Source organism: Stylophora pistillata, chromosome 4, assembly GCF_964205215.1.
Source record: "Stylophora pistillata chromosome 4, jaStyPist1.2, whole genome shotgun sequence".
NCBI classification, from domain to species: domain Eukaryota; kingdom Metazoa; phylum Cnidaria; class Anthozoa; order Scleractinia; family Pocilloporidae; genus Stylophora; species Stylophora pistillata.
Window position 1 is genome coordinate 41,831,906 of NC_142522.1, and position 25,018 is coordinate 41,856,923.

At 37.3% G+C, this 25,018-nt stretch overlaps 1 protein-coding gene and 1 long non-coding RNA gene across 2 annotated transcripts; one reads left to right on the forward strand and one right to left on the reverse strand.

Moving 5' to 3' along the window:
* Positions 1-6,210: 6,210 nt before the first annotated feature.
* LOC148733807 (uncharacterized) lies at positions 6,211-24,197 on the reverse strand. The gene is made up of 4 exons (XR_016000665.1): positions 23,664-24,197; positions 22,927-23,019; positions 8,628-8,736; positions 6,211-6,478 (listed from the first exon to the last, which is right to left on the reverse strand). It is a non-coding gene; the product is annotated as an uncharacterized LOC148733807 (long non-coding RNA).
* On the forward strand, positions 18,728-21,330 carry LOC148733808 (uncharacterized). Its single transcript, XM_088756457.1, has 3 exons — positions 18,728-20,143; positions 20,418-20,573; positions 21,241-21,330. The coding sequence occupies exons 1-3, from the start codon at positions 19,988-19,990 to the stop codon at positions 21,328-21,330; spliced, it is 402 nt and encodes a 133-aa protein (XP_088612583.1). The 5' UTR covers positions 18,728-19,987.
* Positions 24,198-25,018: the final 821 nt, after the last annotated feature.

Consider the following 25,018-nt stretch of genomic DNA (forward strand, 5'->3'; position numbering starts at 1 on the left):
CAAAAGGTTTAAACTCGTCAGATTCTGGAACGCTTTCTCAGGAATAAGCTCCAACTTGTTATATGAGACGTCTCTGAGAAGAAATAATTTTAACTCCACCCTCTCAGCTATGAAAATGATTTGTTCTTATTTTAATGTGTGATAAGTGATACAAAAGTATTCTTTGCCGCAGAAAATTGGACAACATTAAACAATCAAGCTCGCTGTTTTTCGGATTTAGAATTAAAACAGCTTTTAACGATGCAAGGCTGGTTTCGATCTAAAGTCACTTTAAATTAATGGAAATCAGGGGATTTAATAGTCCCTTCTGCTAGCATAAATACCCTTTGTTAGATGTTGTCTACTAACATGTGTTTTAAACTCGTCAGATTCTGGAACACTTTCTCAGGAATAAGCTCCAACTTGTTATATGACACCTCTCTAAGAAGAAAAAAATTTAACCTCACCCTCAGGGCTATGCCAATTGTTGCCTCTTATGTCACTGTGTGATATGCGATACCAAAACTATTCTATGCCTCATACAATTGGAGAAGAATGTGCAATCAACATCGCTGTATTTAGGATTTAAAATTGAAACCACTTTTGATAAATCAAGGCTAGTTTCGATGGAAAGTCACTCTAAATTAATGGAAATCTATAGATTCGTATTTCCTTCTATAGGTATAAATACCCTTTGTTATATGTTGTCTAGTTACAAGTAGGTTAAACTGGTCAGATTCTGGAACGCTTTCTCAGGAATAAGCTTCAACATGTTTCCTGACAAGCCTCTTAGGCCAAAAATTTTAGCAAATGGTTGCTTTTTATTTTACTCTGTCATGTGTGATACAAAAACATTCTATGCCTCACAAAATTTGACATCAATGAAAAATCAAGCTCGCTGTTTTTTTTGGAGTTTGAGTTGAAACCACTTTTAACAAATGAAGGCTGGTTTCGATCGAGAATTACCTTAAATTAATGGTAATCTAGACATTCGTATTCCCTCTTATAGGCATAACAATACCCCTCGTTATATGTGGTCTACTTACAAGTGGGTTAAACTCGTCAGATTCTGGAACACTTTCTCAGGAATAAGCTCCAACCTGTTACTTGACAAGTATCTAAGGAGAAAAAAAATTTAACCCCACCCTCTCAGCTATACATATGGTTGCCTTTTATGTCGATGTGTGATATGTGATACAAATGATATTCTGTGCATAATACAATTGGACAGCAATGTAAAAAGAAGTTCGCTGTTTTTAGGATTAAACTTAAAATTACTTTTGATAAATCAAGGCTGGTTTCGATCGATAACCACTTTAAATCAATGGAAATCTAGCGATTCGTATTCCACTTAATAGGCATAAAAAAACACTTCGTTACATGTGGCTACTTACAAGTGGGTTAAACTCGTCAGATTCTGGAACGCTTTCTCAGGAATAAGCTCCAACTTGTTATTTGACAAGTCTCTAAGGAGAAAAAATTTTAACTCCACCCTCTCAGCTATGCCAATGGTTGCCTCTTATATTACTGTGTGATATGTGATACCAAAACTATTCTATGCCTCAGAAAATTGGACAACAATAAACAATCAAGCACGCTGTTTTTTGGATCTAGAATTAAAATAGCTTTTAACGATTCAAGGCTGATTTCAATCAAAAATCACTTTAATTTAATGGTAATCAAGGGATTTGTAGTCCCTTCTGTTAGCATAGATGCCCTTTGTTAGATGTTGTCTACTTAAAAGTAGTTTAAACTCGTCAGATTCTGGAACGCTGTTTCAGGAATAAACTCCAACTTGTTACTTGATATGTCTCTGAGGAGAAACAATTTTAACTCAACACTCTCAGCTATGCCAATGGTTGCCTCTTATGTTACTGTGTGATATGTGATACCAAAACTATTCTTTGCCTCATAGAATTGGACAAGAATGTGCAATCAACCTCGCTGTTTTTTGGATTTAAAATTACAACCACTTTTGATAAATCAAGGCTGGTATCGATCCAAAATCACGTTAAGAGTTATGCCTAGGCACTTAGTGGAGTCAACTTTATTAATTGGTTCATCATCAATTTTAATTCTTAATGACTGATTAGGTTTAAGTTTACTGGAATGAAAAAAATTAAATAAAGTTAAATTTTTGTTATAATATGTGCTAATCGATTATACTTCATCCATCCAGCAACAGATTTTAGCTCACGATTGTCGGTTGTTTCAAGGTGGCCAAGGTTTTTGCTAGAAAAGTAAATTTTAGTATCATCAGCAAATAGATGGAGTGTTAGTAAGCCAGAAGTATTGGACTAATTATTTACTGATAGCAAGAATAAAAGGGGTCCTCAAATAGATCGTCGTGGGACACCACAAGTCACTGGTAATGAAGGTGAGTTATAACCATTAACATTTATAAATTGTTCTCTTTGGAATAAGTAAGATTTAAACCAATTAAGCACAACACATCTTATTCCATAATGCACCTCTTATTCCATAATGGTTAAACTTAGTTAATAGGATTGTATGATTAACAGTATCAAATGCTTTTTTCAGATCTATAAATATACTACAGCCAAATTCATTATTATCTATGGACTGCCTAATAGATTCAGTGATATAAGAGCATGGGTAGTCGATCATTTTTCTCTGAAACCAAACTGAAGTGGATAAAGTAATTTTAATTCTTCTAAATAACTGTAGAGGCAATGGCACATAGCTTTTTCAAATAGTTTACTAAAGTTAGAAAGAACAGAAATTGGTCTATAATTTTCTATGTCAAATCTTGAGCCTTTCTTAAAAACAGGAGTAATCCTCGCTAATCTTAATTTCACAGGAAAATTACAACAAAGGAATCATTGACTAAAAATGCAAAAGGCTCGGGTATATAGTCCCTAATATTTTTCAAAATAATAACATGTACACTGTAGGGGCCAGAAGACTTGCTATCATCTATCATACCAATAAAAGTCCAAATGTCTTTTAAAGTGATAGGGGATAAAAAATAATTATCCTCAGTAGTTTCCCTTAAGGTAGAATAAGGGGTTATGACTTCCCCGGGGGATTCCCTTCTCCGTAGTCTTTTCAATATTAGCAAAGAAGTTGTTAAATATGTTAGAGATGTCATAAGGGTTATTAACAGACTTATTGTTATTTAAAATGCAAATTATATAACTGTTTTCACATTTACCAGTATTTAAAATTGACCTAATACCAGACCACAACTTCTGCATGTTAGACTTATTTAAAGAAAAATGTTGATTAAAGTATTTGGATTTACTATCTTTCAGATCTTTAACAACCCTGTTTCTAATTTTTTTTTTATAGAGATAATGAATTATAGGATCTAATCGTTTACTTTTAAGTAATTTGGAATAAAGTATCTATATATTTAATTTTAGCAAGGATTTCTCTAGTGATCCAAGGTTTGCACAATATTTTAACCTCCTTCTTGGAAAGCCTCCTCTAAGGTATATGCTTCTTGCAAACAGAGTCGATTTGGTTATAGAAAAGATCAAACTTGCCATTAGTGTTTAAATTACTATTGTAGATAGATGAGAAATCAAGGTGAGATACTTCATCAACAAACATTTCCCCACTGAAATGGGAATAATCATGTTTGTGATAATTTAAGGAGGCATAATTGATTTTAAGGTCTTCAATGATCAGAAACTGTGGGAAATGATCACTGAGAAATCTAAGTAACTAGATTTCCACTAAGAGCATTAAAGTTGTACGTGTTAGCAAAAATGTTGTCAATTAAGGTGGCACGTCTGTCAGTTATACGGGTTGGTTGGAGAATATAAGACATTAAACAATTAGAGTTCATCATATTAAGAAATGCTTCAGAAGCAAGATGGTTTCCACAATTTAGTAGGTTAATATTAAAATCACCTAGTAAAAGTAGGATCTTCCCAGCCTGTTTAAATTCTCAAGGGAACATACATATTACATTACACTGATGGCATTTATATATTTACAAACCCAAACTATACGTTCATCTTTGTCAAGTTTCGAAGATGGAATGTGCTCTGAGAAAAGGTCTTTAATTTGACTATTCACTTCATTTACTTAAGGATTTGACAAAGCAGTGGCGGAGTAAAAGCAATAGGACATGAGTCCCCTACTAAGTTTAAGCTCCAGCCCAACCCTCTCCTAAATATTAACCTAATAATTCAAATATACTAAATAGGCTGATTAACAAGTGCATGCATCAAGGGTATTTACTCGGCGACATTTAGGAGGAATTATTTCAAAGGTACGAAAGTTGTCACCATCAAAAACGTTGAAAAGTCTCTTGAAATAAAACGACTTAAATGTACGCTTAAAAGAGTAGATGGACTCAACCTGCCTAACGTCATTAAGTATATTGTTCCACAAATTTGCTATCCTATTAAAATAGAAGTCCAGAAATGTTGATGTACAGATATTATTAATCTTTAAGTTCAGCCCTGGGCACGCTTAAGAGATTGCTATGGCAGAAGAGATTGCTATAGGTAAGAAAAATAAGAATAGCTTTCTCAAATTTTGACTTCAAATAATAAGTGACTGAACAATTCACGCCGCAATCCTTGATTTTTCAAAAGCATTCGACAAAGTTCCCCATCGCCGACTCTTGAAGAAAGTTCATTATTACAGAATTCGTGGCCCACTACTTAACTGGTTTGAATCGTTCCTAACACAGCGTACCCAGTCAGTTGTAATTGAGGGGGCATCATCTGCCCTTGTAGTTGCGACATCTGGTGTTCCCCAAGGAACAGTCTTAGGACCGCTACTGTTCTTAATGTATATAGATGACTTACCTGATACTCTTAAATCTACTGTTAGACTTTTTGCTGATGATGCATTGTTATATGGGACAATTTGTTGTGATGAAGACACAGCCGATCTCTAAGAGGACTTGTATAGATTAGAAGACTGGCAACAAATGTGGAAGATGGAATTTAATTCTTCAAAGTGTAACATCATGTCTTTTACGACCAAGAGAGATCCTCCAAAGCGAGAATACGTATTCTGTGGACAAATCTTAGAAGAAGTGGAATCTCACCAATATCTGGGGGTAATGCTCGATAACAAAATGAGGTGGTCACCACACATTGAAACAATCACATCTAGGGAAAATAAGGTCCTGGGACTTATCGAGCGAAACCTGTGGAATTGTCCAAAGTCAGTGAAAGAAACCGTGTATTGTGAGGCCAAAACTCCAGTATGCCTGTAGCGCATGGGACCCACATTACCAGAAAGATAGAGCCGCTCTAGAAAGGGTACAGCGGAAAGCAGCCCGCTTTGTCACTGGAAATTACGATCGAACAACGAGCGTGACGGAAATGCTGCACGATCTACAGTGGGACACACTTGAAACAATGAGAAGACATGGAAGGTTCTCCACTATGTACAAGATGTGCCACAGCCTCCTAGATGGGATTTGGGGGGGGGGGGGGATTATTTGATAAAAAACAAAGAAAGAAGAACCCGAGGAAGCCATGATTTTAAATTCATTGTACCAAAAGGACATAAAGATATTTTTAGATTTTCTTTTCTCCCCAGGGCTATAACTGAATGGAACAAACTCCCAAAAAAAACTGTTTCCAACCAATCCCTCCGTATTTTTAAAAGCAAACTGACTTAAATTTATTTATTGGTAGTTTTAAATAGTTTTTAATAATTTTCAATCGTTTTTAATAGTGTTGTATATTTAATATAGCCTCACTTATTATTATCTCAGAGTTGGCGTGATGTATTAAACGATTTTTCCGACATAACGATATTTGGATTTAGATTTAGATTTAGAACTATTAAAAAAGGCTGGTACTTAGGAACAAAGAAAATAAGTAAATATATAAAAACTTGGAAATGCCATCTCAATAACAAACGCCACAAAGAACGATGTAGTCCTGTTTAATGGTACGTATCTTCTAAGCTTAATAAAATGAACACAACACTTGAGATTTGATTTGTTGTCCAAAAAAAGCTTATCGCTCCGACAAAATCAAAGAAACAGGCAAGGGATACGGGATTGATTACGCTATTTATCGAAACATTACAACATTTGCTCAGCCCTCTCAGCTATGTAAATGATTGCTTCTTATGTTACTGTGTGATGTGTGATACAAAAATTTTCCTCGGCCTCAGCCCAAGAGGAGCTCAGTTGATTGTTTGACAAATACCTAAAGAGGAAAAAGTTGATAAAGGAGCAGTGTAGTACAAAAGGATTGACTGGAGACGAAGGTTATCGATTGTCTTTGTCTTTCAGTTTCCTAATAGGATCTAATACAAGAACGTAGTTGCAAGAAGGTACTTACAGTATTGCCGTGTTGGGGGGAAGCTCACGCGGTACGTTTGTAATTCCTTTGCACTTAATACTGATTCCTTGGTGGCCAAAAGGTTTGCACAAACAACTTCCTGGATTAAAATCTAATGGACAACAGAACCCAGAGGCCATGAGCCAGAGCACCAAAACTAAAGGTGCTAAAGGATTGCAAGTTAATGACCGGATTGAAGATGCCTTGCTCATCTGTTCAATTTAAACAAAAATACATGTATATGTCCAGTGAAAATTAACAAATGAATTATCCACTATCTGCATAATGTATGATTTTCGAGATACATGTATGCTAAGGCAAGTTTAAAATGCCAGGGGAGAACCTGTATTGTTCGAACGTCTATTTAAACCATTGATCCAAATGTAAGACCTCCCATCCTTCAGGGAATTTGTATATTTTCTGCGTGTAAATAGGTTTAAAGTTTTTTCAGCATAGGGTGTTAAACGAGACGGCTGTGTTATGTACGTTATGGTATAATACGAATTGATTGTAAAAATCGTGTTTGAAGGCTGCTGATCAATGGAAATATAGGATGAAGCTCTTTCTGGTCCTTTCTAACAAACTGGGTCATTATTCAAATATTTAAACGAAGGAAAACATTTCCGCATCAAGTAATTTCAAGCGTCGACTAAATTACCCACCACTGTATGTTAGGAATAATAGTCCGAATTGGAAAGAAAAGAAAAACGTTACCTCTGTCAGGCTTTGGGTGGGTCTGCTTTCAGGCGATGTTAAAGTTGCAAGACAAATATTATTCTGCCTAATTAGTTTAAAATCATCGAATATTAACTTATATTGCGCTAATATCAATACTCATTTTCATCGAACGGTCTGAAAAATGAAAAGCGAATTTCAAAAGAGTTAATGAACTTGTTTTGCTTCAATCGATGCTTTTACAAAGATAAAAGATATAAACATCCAAGTTGCTCAGCCTTAATTGTTAGTTTACCCCAAGCCTACTTCATTTGTAACTGTGATATTCCTTTGCACTTAATACCGATTCGATGGTGGCCAAAAGATTTGCATTGACAACTTCCTGGATTAAAATCTAATGGACAACAGAACCCAGAGGCCATGAGCCAGAGCACCAAAACTAAAGGTGCTAGAGGGTTGCAAGTCAATGACCGGGTTGAAGATGCCTTGCTTTTGTTAGAAAGGACCAAAGAAAAGCTGCAGAAGTGGAAAGAGCAGTGTCATAATAACTACTAGGTTCATTTTGCGTAACCAGCAGATAATCAGCTCAACTACAGGGTTTGACTGCCATTTCTTTCGGGTTATAGATTGAATCTGAGAAATCTCAATATTAAGAGCGACTTTGTGAATTGACCGAGTGAAAATCGAAAAGTGTGGCACATGGTCGACAAATTGAAGACCTTCCTAGTTTGCCCAGAGACACCTTATAGTTAACATAACGTGGTAAAGTTTTTTCCCCGACTTGCTTCTTTCTTCTAGAAAATTCACGAAAGCTGAAGCGAGCGTTGGTAGCCGTAAAATGGCGGAAAATAGTGCCTCGAGTAGAGGCAAATGGACTCGGTCCATGAAAAGCTCAAAAGAAAGCAAGCTGGCATCAATTTTATGAATTTGTATAAGAAGGACTTAGGTATGGTGAAAGTCTAAAATGGGACCATTTCACTTAATTTGGAGTTCACAGAAAGCTTTTGAAAATCACCAATATTTCAATCCAAATATTACATTTCGCAGCAAATTTTCAATTATCAATTTCATCATGCGGTATAACTTAGAATCGGTTCAGGTTAAGCTCGTGGTAAGCGGAAATAGTGTTGAAATTAGTTTGGACTTTTCATTTCCGCACGGAAAAACCAGGGTGAAATTTGTGAAAATCGCAACATCGGCATTTAAGTCAAGGCATAATCTATAAGCCACTCTGTGGTTAACTCCGGAATTTCAAACACATTTTCGTAGTTAACACTGTGTTCGATCAGAAAATCAATATAATTTCCCATGGCGAAATGACCTTAACCTGAACCGATTCTGAGTTATACCGTCCTCGGTAGTTTCTGTACACACCTCTTTGCGCTCGTTCCGTACTGCTATGATTTCGGAGAAATTATCCTTAGTACGGCCCTCGCGCTAATTTAGTTAGAAGTTATTCTTTGTGGTAACTGCTTATTTTTCTTCCTTAGCGCAGCCTCCGTAATAAAGAAGGCTGCCTCCTGAAGCCTTTACAAGCAAAATAACAAATTTAAAGAAAATCTTGAGCAAGATTGACTAGACCAGCGCCTTGCAACACTTTGGAAAACGTCCTCAGAATAATAATTCTAGAAGAGAAAAACCTGAAAAAAGGGTTAGCTAAATAATTGTCCTTAAAAGATGCCTTACTAGGGCTTCTAGAGTGTACCGCATCTTTGTGACCTCTCCTTCATCCAACGCCTAAAGAACAGGTGATCTAGTCCGACTGCTGGAGGTGTGTTGGGAATTGGCGCTCGATCTAAAAAATAAAAATAAAATTGTGGATTTATATTGCGCCGTTTCCATGACGGGATGATCAACTGCGCATTACAACAATGCATGGAATAAATACTAATTACATCATTACAACAATGCATGAAATAAATACTAATTACATTACATTACTAATTACATTATTACAACAATGCTTTGTAATAGATGCCAGTTACATCATGTGTAGTATAAAATATTAAAAGCTAAGCTAACTAAGAATAAAAAGCCTTACTAAAAAAAATGTGTCTTTAAGAGTTTTTTAAAAGTGTCGACAGATTTAGCCATTTTAATTTCCGAAGGTAAATCATTCCAGAGTTTCGGCGCCGAAACAACGAAAGCACGGTCGCCTAGGGTTTTTAAAGTTTTAAAATTCGGGTAAGATAGCAGTATTCCGTCATTAGAACTAAGTCCATATCTTGAATTTAAAGGCTTAATTTTGACAAGATCATTGATATAGGACGGTGCGGATTTGCGAATGGCTTTGAAAGTTAAAAGTAGAACCTTAAAATTAATACGAAATGAGACAGGAAGCCAAGGATAATATAAAATGAAATCTGTTAGGGCCTCAACATCGGTTTGCTGACAACCTTTAGGTGTTCAGATATAACTTTACGGCACGAGTTTAGCTAAAGTAACATTAGCTGAAGTATTAAAGGCATAATATTTTTCTCCATACAGTTGTTTTAGTTTGCGAACAGTTTCCAATTTGGGAAAAACTTTCTTAACTCAGCTAAGATTCTTTGCTTTTATTTGGGAATACAAATTTCAAATCGTTCATTATACATTTATCTTCAATTCTAGTCCACCTTGGTAGTCTATTTCAATTATTTGGTACTTTGCCTCTGTTTCGTCTTTATTCTGACTTGATCCTTTCCCTAATCTTTTTTTACTCGAGCTTTCCGGAGGAAACACCCGAGGTATAAAATCGGTTGTTTTTTGTTGTTTTTTTTTTTTCGTGTGTGTGTCTGTGTGTTCAGTCACAAAATCGCAGTTCCACTACAGCGCATGCGCGAAGTGTAAGGATATGCGTAGAATGTACCCTAGAGTGCATGGTTTAAAGCAATGGCTGCTTTCATGGACAATTCCCTGCTTGATGCACGCGAAAGAAATTCGATGGCTGTTACGCTCAATATACATACAAAGTCACACACTATTCGTGGTAAACCCACGCTAAAACTTGTGAAACGTCTTGGGAACTAGTCGGTCCGCAAACTTTACGAGAGGTCAACTTACGAGCGATCTTGACGAGTGAACCTTGTATCGAGAAATATCAAGCGAAAGCTGCTCTATCAAACGAGCTATTTCACATTCTGTTTACATGTAAACACAACCGTGTATTTAAATATGATCGAGAACCCAGAAGAATACCAGAAGCTACTCTGAATCGTCTCAGAAGAAAGGGCAGAAAACTGAAGGAATCGAGTTTGTTTATAAGCGTATTCGTCCAAGCATACCGAAGTCCTCTTAGCTACGTCGTTATGTGAAGGTTAGAAGAGTTACAAGGAATGTTTGTAAGCTTAATACGAAGAGGGTAAGATTAGATAAAGTTACACGACACGAGAAGAAGTATTTGTTGAATTGTTCTGTAAAGGCATATAGAGCAAGTGGGTATTTATCAATGTTTTCTTGTAATTAGACCCATGTGTCTTTATAAGAGTCAACCACACCTACCAAATTATTGTTCAGATCTAGAGAAAAACCCTGGTCCTACTCCAATGTACATCGACCCTAGCAAAACAGTAGCAGCGCCATATAGCCAAGCTAATGAGTTGGTATTTGGACAAACTCAGAAAAAACAATGTGTTGCAATGAGGTTCTGCTCTTTGATTTACAATAACAAACAAGGAATCAATTCTGCTAATCAAGTTGAAATGGTAAATTGGCCACCGTAACGATTATAAAAGCTGACGTTTCGAGCGTTAGCCCTTCTTCTGAGCGAAAAGAGGAATTGTGGTTTGTGTGTGCTTTTAAAGGCAGAAAATGGAGTTACGTTATTATACCAATAACGTATCTCCTTTAAGAGCACACACAATCCATAATTCCTCTTTTCGCTCCGACGAAGGGCTAACGCTTGAAACGTCAGCTTTTATAATCGTTACGGTAGCCAATTTACCATTTCAACTTTGTTGATATATCCAATTTATTTCGTTACCCCCACCGACGCAGCCCCAAACAGTTTCTTTCGAGACTATCAGCCTTAATTCTGCTAATGATCTCGTGTCAATAATTATCAGGGTCGGACACGTAAAGCGGGTAAGATGTCGAATAATAACAGAACAGCACTTCGACCAAGAAGTTTAATGACGGCGAAGAATACCAATATTTACAAAACGATCCGGTCACCCTTTCATCAAAGATTACGAGACTCAGGGAGCCGTAAAAACCACACGGTGAGGGGCGGTAAGCGAAAGAACAGGGACAGTTTTACGTAGCTAAAATTTTACAAGCGCTTCACCACGTGCGAAAAAGGGGTAGAGAGTAAAACTACTACTGAAGGATTGTGGTCTACGTGACATAAAAAAAAAAATGAAAATGGAACGGACTAAAACATAAAACCTTGTTGAGGAATAGCCTCAACAATAATGGATATTGGAAATCATTCGTATCAAAATTTGTCTCAGTTAACCAGACAATCATTTTTAATGCAGACAGAACTAGCCACACTTTAAAATGTGTTGGAGACTGACTATGAACCTCAATACAATAAGAGCTACACTGGTATTATTCATCAAGATTACTTCAATTTTCTTAAACTTGGCCTTTAAAGTCATTGAAAAGTCTTTGAATTTCAACCCTTGGCATCTCTAGGAACCTACTCCTATATGGCAATATGTTATTTTGATTGTTGTCTAGTACCATCACAACATTCATGACACTCCAGCTGACATAATAAACACAAGTAGACTTATTTATGACTAGCAATGACGAAATTTCGTGAAGACAGTAACAATGATAATATGGCACTCCCCTGAAGATAACTCCAGATGTGCGATATTGAAAGCCAAAGTTCACGCAGCTATGCGTTTAGTTTCATGATAATTTTCCTTTCTTTCCTTTGCTGTGTTATAGTTGTTTGTTGTTTTGTGTTCTGCTTCCTGGCACTTCTAAGTGTGTGATATCACTCAGTTACATTTAATTCTGCATGTACATCCCCGAAAACAACATTATTTCCACTTACCACGAGCTTAACCTGAACCGATTCTGGGTTATACCGCATGGTCAAAATGATAATTGAAAATTTGCTACGAAATGTGATATTTGGATTTTGAAATATTGTTGATTTTCATGAACAAAGTTCATTTGCCTCTACTCGGGGCCCTGATTTCCGCCATTTTATGGCTACCGACACTCGCTTCAGTTTCGTGAATTTTCTAGGACAAAGAAGTAAGTCCGGGAAAAAATACCTTACCACGTTTCTATGTTTACTATAAGGTGTCTCTGATTGAAATATGAGGATAGTCATTTTTCGGTCGATGTGCAACCTCTCACGCGGTCTTGAAAAAGAGTCGCTCTTAAGTCAGTACTGAAAGCTTGGCAAAGATATCGTTGCACATCTGTAATGATCCGTCAGGAAGGATATATCCAAGAGTTTATACAGTTGAAGAAGCGCGGTTGTTTTGGAATGTTTTTAAAAGCTTTTTAAGGGTTTTGCTGGAGCGAATTTTTATTACCCGCTCGTTGCACTCATACTTGTATTGCTTATCAATATACTTGCCTTTATGCAGATTTTTGTGCCTTTACTGTCACCATCAGCAGACGAAAATCCTTACCTTCTATAGTAATGGTTGATTAAATCAAAAGTTCCCAACTGTGCTTAATTGTTCTTCGGAAGAAAACAATAATCCAAAGTGATTGCAGGTATACATACAAAGGAAACTGAAAAAACAGGTTCCTGGGGTTTTTCCCTTTAAAAATTTATATATGCCCCAGCTATATTAGGCGTAGTCTCGGTGTCGATGCTTTTAAGTCATCTCGAAAAACTTATCTCTTTAAATCTTATCTTATCTCCTAGGTATTGTAGGTTTTATTATTCTATTGTCTATTTCTTATGTGAAGTGCTTTAGAACTTTTGTATAAAGCGCTATATAAATGATACTTATTATTATTATTATTATTATTATTATTATTATTATTATTATCATTATTATTATTATTATTAAAGCAGGTTCCTGGGGTTTTTCCTTTTAAGATGAAAAGAAGGACAAAATATTGTGTATATGGAACGCAAAAGTGCATCAGAATTCAATGGATATAGTTCATTGTGCGCCAATACCCTCTGATTCGTTCCTATGGTTGAAGGGGCTACTTATTCTAAAGATTAGCCCACCAGGGATCAACGTTGTCAGATTATATTTGTACTAGAGTGAGACACGGCTCGTTACATCCGTGGCTACGTCGTAGTCAACTGAAAATTAAATAATTTCGGGATACATTATTATCTACAATATTCTTAGTCGAAATGATAAACGGTTTCGTAACTTACAATCTGTGTTTCTGAGTAGTTGGAACCCTTGATTCGCTATCTCGACGCTTTATCTTGATGCTTGCGTTTACGACCGTTGATGACCAGCTTCGAATGTTGCTACAGCATAAATTGTTCCTTTTAAATTATAAGTCACTTGACCTAATTTTCCCGCCGCGCGTAGTCGAGGCGAATTCGCAATTACGACAATTAATTCTAATTCTTTGCTACGTGCTCCACTGAACATGCAAATCACCCTCCAAGCCGCACATCCTCTTTTTAGATAAATTTGCAACATCATAACCGAATTTCTCAGACCGTGTAAAGTCGACCACGATTCATACATCATATTTCCGGCAGGCGAGTTTCTCATACATCAGGTGGATAATCTGCTAATATATTCAGTCATCTGGCAAATGTGAACAGTGTTCACATCCAGGATAATTTTTTTAAGACAAAGGAACACTTTTAATAACATCTCGCAGGAGAGGTTTCTAAAAACGCTGATTAATCTTGCAGAAAGATAGCGTTAAATGTCAAAGTTGACCATCCTATGATGCCGAATCCAGTTAGCATTCTGACCCACTACAGTTATTGCGTGTTACTTAGAAAGCGTTATATTTTCATATCAAATTAACGGGAAAAAGAGATAAAGCTACCGTTGGATATCTAGTTAATTGAAGACAGGAGACTATGTTTCGTAGGATGCATGGGACTCTACCGATAGATCGAATCTAAAGATAGATAGACAGATAGATAGATAGATAGATAGAGAGATAGATAGATAGATAGATAGATAGATAGATAGATAGATAGATAGATAGATAAATAGCCTTATCAAAAAATCACAAGGCAGCCTAATGAGGCTGAATTGCATGAATATTCACAATTCAATACTGGCTAAAATCATAAATTATCAGTTCACATAGCATATTATGTACAAGAATAATACAAGAATAATGCATACACACAGACCTGGGAGAAACGCTTGGTGCGCATTATTGGGTTAACAAACAGACGTTTATTTCTAAGATTATCGGTAATATGGTTCTTCGGTGGAAAAAAAAAATAGTTTTGTGCTCGGTATTGGACACTATCGGTTCGAAACATTTATTAATTTGAATATATCAACAAATTTAAAATGGTAAATTGGCCACCGTTACGATTATAAAAGCTGACGTTTCGAGCGTTAAGCCTTCGTCGGAGCGAATAGAGGAATTGTGGGTTGTGTGTGCTTTTAAAGGCAGAAAAAGGAGCTACGTGATTGGTGGGAACATAGCAACGAGAAAAACACGAATAAATTAGTGGAATGAAAAGCAACGTCAGATTTTATAATCATAACGGTGGCCAATTTGCCATTTCAAGTTTGTTGATATATTCAAATTATTTCGTTACCCCCACCGACGCAGCCCCAAACCGTTTCTTTAGAAACTATCAGCCTCGAAACATTTATTACATTGCCCGATACGTCTATTCTTCAGTGAGGTAAAATTTAACAATGAAAGGTTGTCGAGATATGATAGGTCAGGTGAAATTACAGAAAGGGCGCGTTTTTGGACACGTTCTATGTCGTTGCTCAAATAATCAGGCAGTACATGATGGTAAAGAAGAGCACAATATTCGAGTAGAGGTCTAATATAAGTATGCTAGAAACGGATAATATTACGAGCCGGAACTTTGGCGCGCTTAAGCAATATGAGAAAGAATATCCGCTTTTTGGCCTTTGTTAGTACCTCAGAGATATGACAATTGAATCGTAGAGTGCTGGCTATTGTTACGCCTAGCGTTTTAACACTGTTTACACGTTCAACTTCCTTAGAGCTGACGGTAATCACATCAAACTGGTGTTGTGTTTCTTGAATGTCAATCAGCAGTTCATTACCATTATCTGGGTTCAGCTAAAAACTTGTTTGTGATAGACGATTGTTCCACAGCTGTAACAGCGACCTGCATTGCACTTAGTGTCCTCTCCTCGGGACCACCTCAGCTAGTGTTGTGTCATCCACATATTTCCAAGCCTCAGAGCCGGGTGTGTGAAGATCATTGATCATTTGTGTGAAGAGCCAGGGTCCAAGTTTGGTGCCTTGAGGCGCTCCAGATGGAACGGCTCCCCATTCCGAGAAACAGTCACTTGAAAGCTTTACTCGCTGCTGCCTGTCCATAAGGAAGTCACAGACCCAACGAGCAACCCCGCTCGGAATGCGCAACCCAAAAATCGCATACTTCCACGACCGACTAAGCTTCTGCTCGGCGAATAATGAGTTTCGAATCTCGCAAACCGGGGAAGTTAGAAATTCAGCATATTCCCGAAGGAGCCAGTTGTTAATGCCATCAGAGCCACCGGCATTTATCGGATTCAGCTCTAAAAGAAGCTTAAAGACCTTTTATGGGCTGATCGTTAAGACTTCAGAGTTGTTGGAAAATGGAGGAAGACACGCAAGCGGGCTATAATCCTGCATTGGCTCAAGAAGAGCAGTACTGATCATATTTGCAGCGTCTAAGTTGAAGCCACAAGTAGTCGGAGCCATACTCGCTATCATCTTGACCTCATTCCACGTCTAATATTGCACCATTTTTAAATTGGACCTTATATCTCAGCTAACAATGTTCGAACGTTCTTTTTCTGTCTTTGAGCACAACTTAACAATGAAAAAAATAAGAAGATCGTTAAAATTATAACAAATAGCAATTGCTATGTCAGCAGGGATTCTTTGAAGGCAGCAACAGTAAATTTACCGTAGAACAGCATCCACAGGAAGCCAGAGGACTTGATTCATTTGAAGAGATGTCAAGAACGGCCGTTGCAGGGGGCTCCTCTGAATTAGCGAGTTCAACCGAAGGTACGTTCGAGTCGTTCGGGTTGTTAGCTTGTAGGGCGAGTAGTTCATCTTTCGACGAATAAGCTTTCTTCAGCTTTGCTCGCAATGATGCAGAATCAGAGCCTTGGGTTTGCATCGTGTGAGTGGTCGAATACTATTTTATAACTATGTCACCAACTCTAAAAGTGAGCGTCGTGTGGGTTTGGTCTTCTGAGAACTCGCCGATATCGTTGATTTCAAGAAGAACCTTGATTAAACAAATAAGTTCTTCAACGTTTCCAAACCATTTAAATTGATAATTTTATTGTAGATAGCTGAGTTTACTCACAAGAACCGCAAAATTACTGTTTGATGTAGAAAGTTGCTCATATTCTTGACCAGAAAATGGCAGAGCGTACGAAGCAACTCCATGCGTGGCTGCCATTACTCGATACTTCATAGTTTAGCGTTATTGTGGGATAGGAGACGATGACGAGGATTTCACCTCCCACGGTTACGGCGTATAATTAGAAGATGACTTATGTGTTTGGGTTTATATGTAGAAAGCGGAGCTACGCTACTGGTGGGAACATGGCAACGAGAAAAACACGAATAAATTAGTGGAATGAAAAGCGTTCGTCGATACCTGTGGGATCAAGAGTGCCGATTTGAAAGATATACTTTTCCTCGAGAGTTTTGCGGCTTTCCGTGCTGCCTAAATGTAAGGAAAGACCGCAGATTGCCATATGTTGCTTAGAATGATTAGGTAAATTAAAGTGTTTAGCGACTGGTTTTGACGCGTCCTTGCCGTTCCTTTCTACGTCGCGAAGGTATTCTTGGAAACGGTCACCTAGTCGTCTTCCTGTTTCGGCGACGTACAGTAAAAACCCGCAGTCAAGAACACCCATTTTTGGGGCTCAGGCTGATTTGGTTCTTATATATCGGGTATTTCAGGTGAGATCATCCTGAAAGTGTTCTCAAGTGTTCTTAATTGTTTACTTCGAAACAAATGTAAGGGATTTACTTACTATGATGAAACACATAATTTTTCTAAAATTTGTTGTACATTTGCTATACACAGCAAGTGAAATTACTAGCATTTATACAGAGATCTTAGTGCAATACCACAGTAAAGCTACAGACACTGTTTGTTCTATTAAACTGAAAAAGGAATAATATTTAAATATAAGATCAATTTTCAATTTTCAGGCTGAATGTGTTCTTATATATATACGCCTTTTTTACCAAATTTCAGCCTGGGTGTTCTTAATCCACATGTTCTTGTATGCGGGTTTTTACTATATATCTTTTTGCAATAACTGCAAGTTATGCAATAGATTACGTTGGCGGAGGCGCACGAGAAGATGGTGATCAGTGATCTTAATAGATCGTCTGGGTCCCGATATTTTCTTAGCGTTGTGAATGGAAGGACAAGTTTTGTATCATGCGCGAGCGCATTTGAAGGTTCCGGGTTGATCATTAGTTTGGAATGAACTTCCGCCCAAAAAAATGCTTATGTTTTTTTCGCGTTTCAATGAAATGAGTGGAGGTTGCGAAAAGATAGTACCAGTCTCTGAATCCTTTTGAAGAAATTTAAAGTTTTTGAGAATAATGGACTTAACTGAGTGGTTGTTAGGGTGAAACGTGGCCGGGGTTACCTAGTCGTAAAACGGCTAAACTAATTAGGGGTTGGGCGTAAAACATTGAAGAATTTTAACCATTAGCTGTCCAAGAAATTAACCCTGAAAAAGTTTGGTGACACCAATGGAAAGCTGTTCAAGTTTTCCGTGAATAGGCCAAAATTTGTAACCGTTAGCCGTAAAAGCGAGCACACCATTAAAGCCATCATTACTATAGTGATTTGGGTAATTCTTGAATGAGACACTTATTGAAAAATATTGCAACTAAGCGAAAATGCATGACTTTTTTTTTTTTTTTTTTTTTTTTTTTTTCTGAAATGCCAAGTAGTTAAAAGTAGCAAAGTGGTAGAAGAAGAAGCTCCTGATCCCGATTCACGCACGAATTTAAGAAAGAGCCGCGCGTCACGTGTTCTTTAAACAGCTTTTCACAAGTCACAAGAAGAGAACTTCAAATCTCGCCTTAACTTGTCTTTCTGTAAAACTCACTCGTCCTGCACTAATATTGGTCTAAATCACGCGTTAAAACTATATCTCTTTTTTAGTCAAAAAACAAAAAATGATCGGAAAATTAAAATATGACTAGATTGTCTGGGTGTATCAATTTGAAAAACTCATTCATACTCTTACTTTTTTTCTAAATATTTCAAATCACAGTCAATATTATTTTCGAAATTTTCCACAAGGAGGGTACCATGTTTTTCTGCCTTAAAGCGTTTGCCAGAGGTCATACATCCTAAATGCAATACCTTGTCACGTGAGGCTGTCTCCGTTAATTAGGACGCGGATATTTTAAATTTCGTACACTCGAGGAAGCCTTCCCTTACCGCAGGGCACTCTTAGGTTCGTGGCTGTATTTGTTTTGAAAAACACTCGTAACCAGTAGCGTTAGTAAAAATTGTCTTAGAAAGAAAAAACCTAATAATAACTTGGATTTTCTCCGAGTTTTCATTTGCTTTTTGAAGATTGTTTCATTTCTGATGCAGTCTTATTCTAAAAGGGTAAACTCATGAATTCAATCTGAATAAGCCTATGATAAAATTAAAACAAGGCTATAAAGCGAAGACAGGCAAAGAAATCTGTTCTGTGTATCTGGATGCATCAGGATGACTAGCAAGAACTGATGATTTGTTAGAGGATAAAAGACACCTTTCAGATTTCAATCAAGCACTTAGATTAGCTTACTGACAACTTGATCACGGACAATAGGGTTTGTACTCTATCAAATCATCTCCCGAATTTTTTAACCCTGAATACTCTTTATTTTTTGCAAATTTCAAATTTTGTTCCGGTTTCCCCAAAAGAGTTTGGAGTATATTTATCTCTCCCATCTCTCCACCCTCTCCCCCTCTCATTCTTTCTTTCTTCCCTTTTTTCTTTTTTTTTCTTTTTTTTTTTTTTTTCAAGGATCCAATTAACCAGACCGATTGTTAAGCGTGCTAGTTTTTATTTCTGATAGGAAGCTGAAAGACTACAATCAAATTTTCGAATGCATCTTTCTCGCGAAATTAAGTTCCACGACTATAGGTACGGTAAAGAAACGTTTTTTATCATGAAAACTCACATAATTCGTGTTCGCAATTATGTCATTTAACGATCACCTCTTTCAAGAGTTAAACGTTCTCTATAACACACTTGAAAATACCCTGAGAGTCTGGCCGCGCCGTACATCCTTTGACTTAAAGAATGAGAAGACAAAACATTTCCTGTCACTGTGATTAAATTTAGGAGCCATCATTCGTGAAGAAACAGATCGAAAGCAGATTCCCAAGCTGCATGTATTTGGTGCATTTTTAATTTGTTCGTTACAGATATAACACGTTTAACCCCATTAAGCTTTTTATAAAGAATTTTTTAGTAATATGCGAGGTCATGTGTGCTGGTATTTGCAAATGGGCATGGCTGATGGGTGTCAGCTTTGGCCGTGTGACGATTGACTTTGAAACTATTAACAGCATTTTTCTCTTGATAAAACAGGGTGCGGAAATTTTGTCGTCTGGATCATTCCTGGCATATAAATAACAATGGAGTTTCGAAACTTATTTTCAAAAACTGTTTAGTGTGTTTGCATTTAAATTTCCTTAAGCATTCTTCACTCGGAGGAAGTGGGCTCACCACGGAGAAAGAAGTTTCCCTTGCTTGGCTCAGCCCACTTCAAAATACATTCTTAGCATTCTCGTTGTGAAATATTCCCAGATTTCATTTTCGTTCTGTTACCACGCCAACAAGAGCTGATCGTTCTCAAGAGATCGCATATTCTTTATCCAGCGTTTGATCGTGACCATAGCTAATCTAGATCATAGTCAATCGTGACTTAAGTATTGTGCCAATCGTTTCGTCATGGCTTCAACAAGGAAAAATAATCTGTTAACTGATGTTCAAAGATCCATTTTGTCTAGGTATTTTGACCAAGGCATGACTGGAAAGGGTCAAGCCCACAACGATCTCATTGAACAGGCCAGTGCAGAAGCTAAAGGGGCTAAGGAAACTGTAAAGGTGAGACTTGCATTGGTTAAAATACTTTTATAGATTCCATATATTTATATTAGATAGTAGCGTAAATATGGAATGTTGCTTGGATCCTTTTCTGTGATCTCGCTGGTAAGGCGTGTGTTTCAGACCCATTTACTGGTGGTTGCCGCGAAAGTCACGCACTGTAGTGAAATCTTCCAAGCGCTTTTACTATTAAATAAATTAGTTATACACTTTTGAATTCAATAAAAACCGATTCGATTTACTATTAGTTCTTTATTTGTTATTGAATATTTAGAATTGGATTGGAAGCGAACGAAAGAAGAGAAAAGCAGCGGCAAGTTCGACTTCAAGTGATCAAGATACCGCACCGTCAGCAAAAAGCGTAAAAAGCATCCCCTACTTACGAGCTCCTACGTCATACAAAACTTTTGTAAGGAGCCGTTCAACAAAGGTAAAATTTTATGAAATATTCTTCTATGCCACATATAATATTACGAACAAACAACATAGAAGTTAAACACCCGTTTTGAACTTGATGTTTCTTTTCAAAGTGAACTTAATCCAAGCTATGCTTGATCGAGTAGGGTTTTTGTCGTTCTTTAGTAATTGGATAATAGTTTAGAGCTAAACAAGAGAGTAATTAAACTAAACGCTCATGCGCACTTTGTATTTAAATTCTAGATCAGTGTCGAAACCTTTCTATGGTAGAAAGAAATTCGTTTGCTGCCAAAGAGTGGGCGAAACTCACTGATGAAGAAAAAAAATTATACAAGAGTTCGCAGAATATAGCGGGCGAATTGAATCCCGAAGATATTGAAAGGACCGTCAAAAAGATTCAATTCGCGCAAAAGTATTTTTTTAATTAGCTCGTAACATATTTATGCTAATTTAGTGTTACACCTTGCCACAAACTTTATTTTTTTTATTTCTCCTTGACAATGGCGTCATGATGACACCGAAACGTCGGTTTTTATCGTTAGTTTTTGCTAGTCTTTAAAAAGATAAGAGATTAAATAATTAAGCTGGTGAGTCATATTATATTATTTTCCATTCCTCGGTGTTTGACCAGAATCAAAATATTATATTCCACATTGATTCCGTTGACTTATTTCAATCAGTTCTCAAAATACTTCAACAGCACGGGTTGGGGGAAACGTGAAAAGTTAAATCTTCAAATCCCCACCTCAATAGATCCTGTAAGCAATTGAGCATATAAATTTTGCATAAAAAACGAACAAAGAGAAAAAAAACATTTGAATCTGGTAGAAAACAAAGATTGAAGTATAGAAAGTTGGAGAAGAGGAAGAAAGAAGAAGAAAAGAATAAAATAGTCGCAGAATTAAATCCTTAATCATTGAGTTGTTAAATTATTTCCTGTCAGCTTAAATAAGCTTGAGATGCAATGAATATATGAAGTTCATATATTTTTTGAACTGCGGTATTAGATACGTATGATGTGCGATCCTCGCAGTAGATAGCGCTATTTATGCAATAGCGAAAATCAGACCTGAAAAAAAATCAGGCCTGTACGGGACTCGAACCACTGACCTCTGCGATACTAGTGCAGCGCTCTACCAATTGAGCTAACAAGCCAACTGGGAGCAGGCCATTAAGTTGATTCGTAATAAACCCGTGAAAGTGATAAGTGAGATGCAATGAATATATGAAGTTCATATATTTTGAAAATAGGGTAGTTTTGAAAATAGTTTGTTTCGGTAGTGGAAACAAACCACTACCGAAACAAACGACACCGCAACCCCTAGACTACAGCAACCATACCGTACATAAAAGGCATGTCTGAAAACATCTCGCGCATCTTACTACCCTTCAATATCCGCGACGCCCACAAACCCATCACCACACTACGTCAGTTACTAACCAACGTTAAAGACAAAGACGAACCGAGGAACAGACAGGGAACGATTTATAAGATCAATTGTTCCGACTGCCGAGCCTCCTACATCGGTGAGACTGGCAGAAACCTCACAACAAGACTGACTGAACACAGACGGGCGACGAGAAAAGGGGATGTCAGCAATCACATTGCTGAACACCATCGACTTACCAACCACAACATTGACTGGGACTCTGCGCAATGCCTAACCTACAGCACTGACTATTTTCAACGACTAACTCTGGAAAGCTGGTTTACTAACTTAGAACAGACTCCTGTAAACAGATCTCAACAACTACCCGCTCCATACAAACGACTCATTCACGACATAAACATCACAAACGACCGAAAAAGAACGACCTAACTTTACCGACAGATCGAAACAGACCAATCACGACCGACTTACGTCACTTGAGTCTTACAGCCAATAACATCACGGCAAAACCAACCGATCATTTCACAGGAACTGGAATAAGAACATTCTACTGACAACAATCATTCACTTGACTCTGATGATGACTTCCGCACAGGTTGTCGAAACGTCAGTCACTACCACCGACAACAGTCCTTCTCAGGACTACACTCACCCGGACGATCAGACTACACCTTCACATATCTAGTTAAGTTGAAAGTATTATCATCAATGTGTGTTAAACAAGACGGCTGTGTTATGTATGTTATGGTATCGCGCGAGTCGATTGCAAAAACCGTGCTTGAAGGTTAGCGCTGCTTATGAATGGAAATATATGATTAAGCTAGTTCTTGCCCTTTCTTATAAAGTGGGTCTTTATTCAAATATTTGAATAAAGGACAATTTGCAGCATAAAGTAATTCCACGCCTTGACTAAATTTCCCATCACTGTATGTTTGAAAACGATATTCAGAATTGGAAAGAAAAGAACAATGTTACCTCAACAAAGCTTTAAGTGGATCTGCTTGCAGGCGATGTCAAAGTTGCAAACAACTACTATTTTGACGAATTATTTTGAAATCGTCAGACGATCTGAAAAATAAAAATTGAATTTTAGAAGAGTTAATGAACCTGGCTTCGGTAAATTAGCTTGTTTTGCTTCAATGCATGCTTTTACCTAGATAGAAGACAAAGTTCCAAGTTGCTCAGCCTCAATTGTTGATTTTCCCTAAGCCTACTTCATTCCTGGCTGCGATATTCAAATGAAAGAAGGAAGGGTTATCCGGAGGAACACTAGCAGGACTCTTTCCTCTCGCTTGAAACCAGTCTATTTGACCAGATTAATTAAGTAATTCATATGCATTCATGACATTTCATTTACATTTACATTTTGCTTGAAAAGTACATAATCAGCACAAATACATGGTTTAATGGGTGCCATTTCTTTCGGAATATAAAGTGAATCTGAAAAAAAACTCAATATTAATTTAATACATTGCTGAGAGTTTGGCGAATGCACAACTGTAATGATCAGTCATGAAGAATCCATCCAAGAGCTGTTACCCTTGAGGAGGCACGGGTGCTTTCGAATGTTCGAGCTTTTCGTGACCAGGGTTTACCGGAGTGCACTCGTATAACCCGGTCGCTGCACGCATACGAGTAGTGCTTTTGAAAATACTTGCCTTTATGCGGATTTTTGTGACTTACAGGCACCATTACCAGTCGATAATCCTTACCCTTTGTAGCGTTGGTTGACTGAATGAAAGTTCCTAGTTGTGCTTGAGTGTTCTTCTCATATGTGGGCTATACGAATTTGCAGTTTTGGAAACTGAAAATTACTGAAATCTTAAAATAAAATTAACGAGTCGATAAGAAAGTTTATACTCTTGATTTATCTATGGGGGTTTTTGACAACCGCTAATTTTCATGATAATATCAAATAAGAAAAGATAGCAATTTACAGCTTTTGTTTAGTTGGTGATAAAAAAAAAAGGGAAGACAAACATTTTGAACGAGAGTTCATTCCACATGACCTGGCCCTCGTAAAAACAAAAAAATCAATTAATCGAAAGTGAGTGCAGGTATACAAGCAAACGAAAGTGTGATTCCCGGGATTTTTCCCTTTAAGCTGAAAGCAAGGACAAAGGCATTAGCGTTTCAGCTGTTTCATCGTTTAAACGAGGGTTCATTCTGCATGACCTGGCCCTTGTAAGAAGATGATAATGGGAAGTGATTGTAAGTACACAAACAGACGAAACTGAAAGAAACAAAACAAAACAAAACAAACAAAAAAAAACAAAAAGAAAAAAAAAAGCAAAAAAAGGCAGGCTCCTGGGGTTTTCCCTTTAAGCTGAAAGCAAGGACAAAGGCAAAGGCGTTTCAGATGTTTCATCGTGTAATATGGTGCGCAAAGTGAATTAGAAATCACTGGAGATGGTTTATCATTATTATTCACCAATACCCTCCAGGCTACACACTACGTCACCCTCTTTTTAAATCAGTTCGCAAAGTGTAAATGGAAGTGAACCGAGAATTTCACATCCATTTACACTTGACCACGATTCACTCACTATATTTCGCCGAGCGAGTTTCTTTTACGCCAGGTAGGTAGTCCGCCATTATACTAGATCACCTGGTAAATGTGAGCAGTGTTCCAAGATACGAGGGAAAAAAGTTCAAAGTATCTCACAGGAGAGTTTTAAAAATTCGGATGAACCATGAAGTAAGAGAGCTTTGAATGCCATAGGTGACCATACTTCACTGTCGAATTCAGCAGGCACTCTGACCTACCACAACTTATGATTTCGTGTTACTTACGAAATGTTATGTTTTTATGACATTAACGGGAAAAAAGATATAAAGCCACCCTTGGCGATATTTAGTTAATTAAAAACAGGAGACTAGTTCTCATAGACGACACCACAGCTGTCATCGTTTGTCCCTTTCACGATTAATCGTAGCATTCCGTGAAATATACCACGGTTTCGTTCAATCTGCTATTGAAAAGGAGGGAGTAGTGGGAGGGGCTTTACATTGACGTTTTACCGAAACCATGCTACCGAATGCAACCTGAATAGATTTGTCATATAAT

Bases quoted from the DNA above. Each gene is read 5' to 3' on its own strand.
- LOC148733808 (XM_088756457.1), top strand. From the start codon at position 19,988: ATGGCTTCAACAAGGAAAAATAATCTGTTAACTGATGTTCAAAGATCC. The intron at 20,144-20,417 runs GTGAGACTTGCA...TTGAATATTTAG, and splicing joins GGGCTAAGGAAACTGTAAAG to AATTGGATTGGAAGCGAACG. The intron at 20,574-21,240 runs GTAAAATTTTAT...TATTTCAATCAG, and splicing joins TAAGGAGCCGTTCAACAAAG to TTCTCAAAATACTTCAACAG.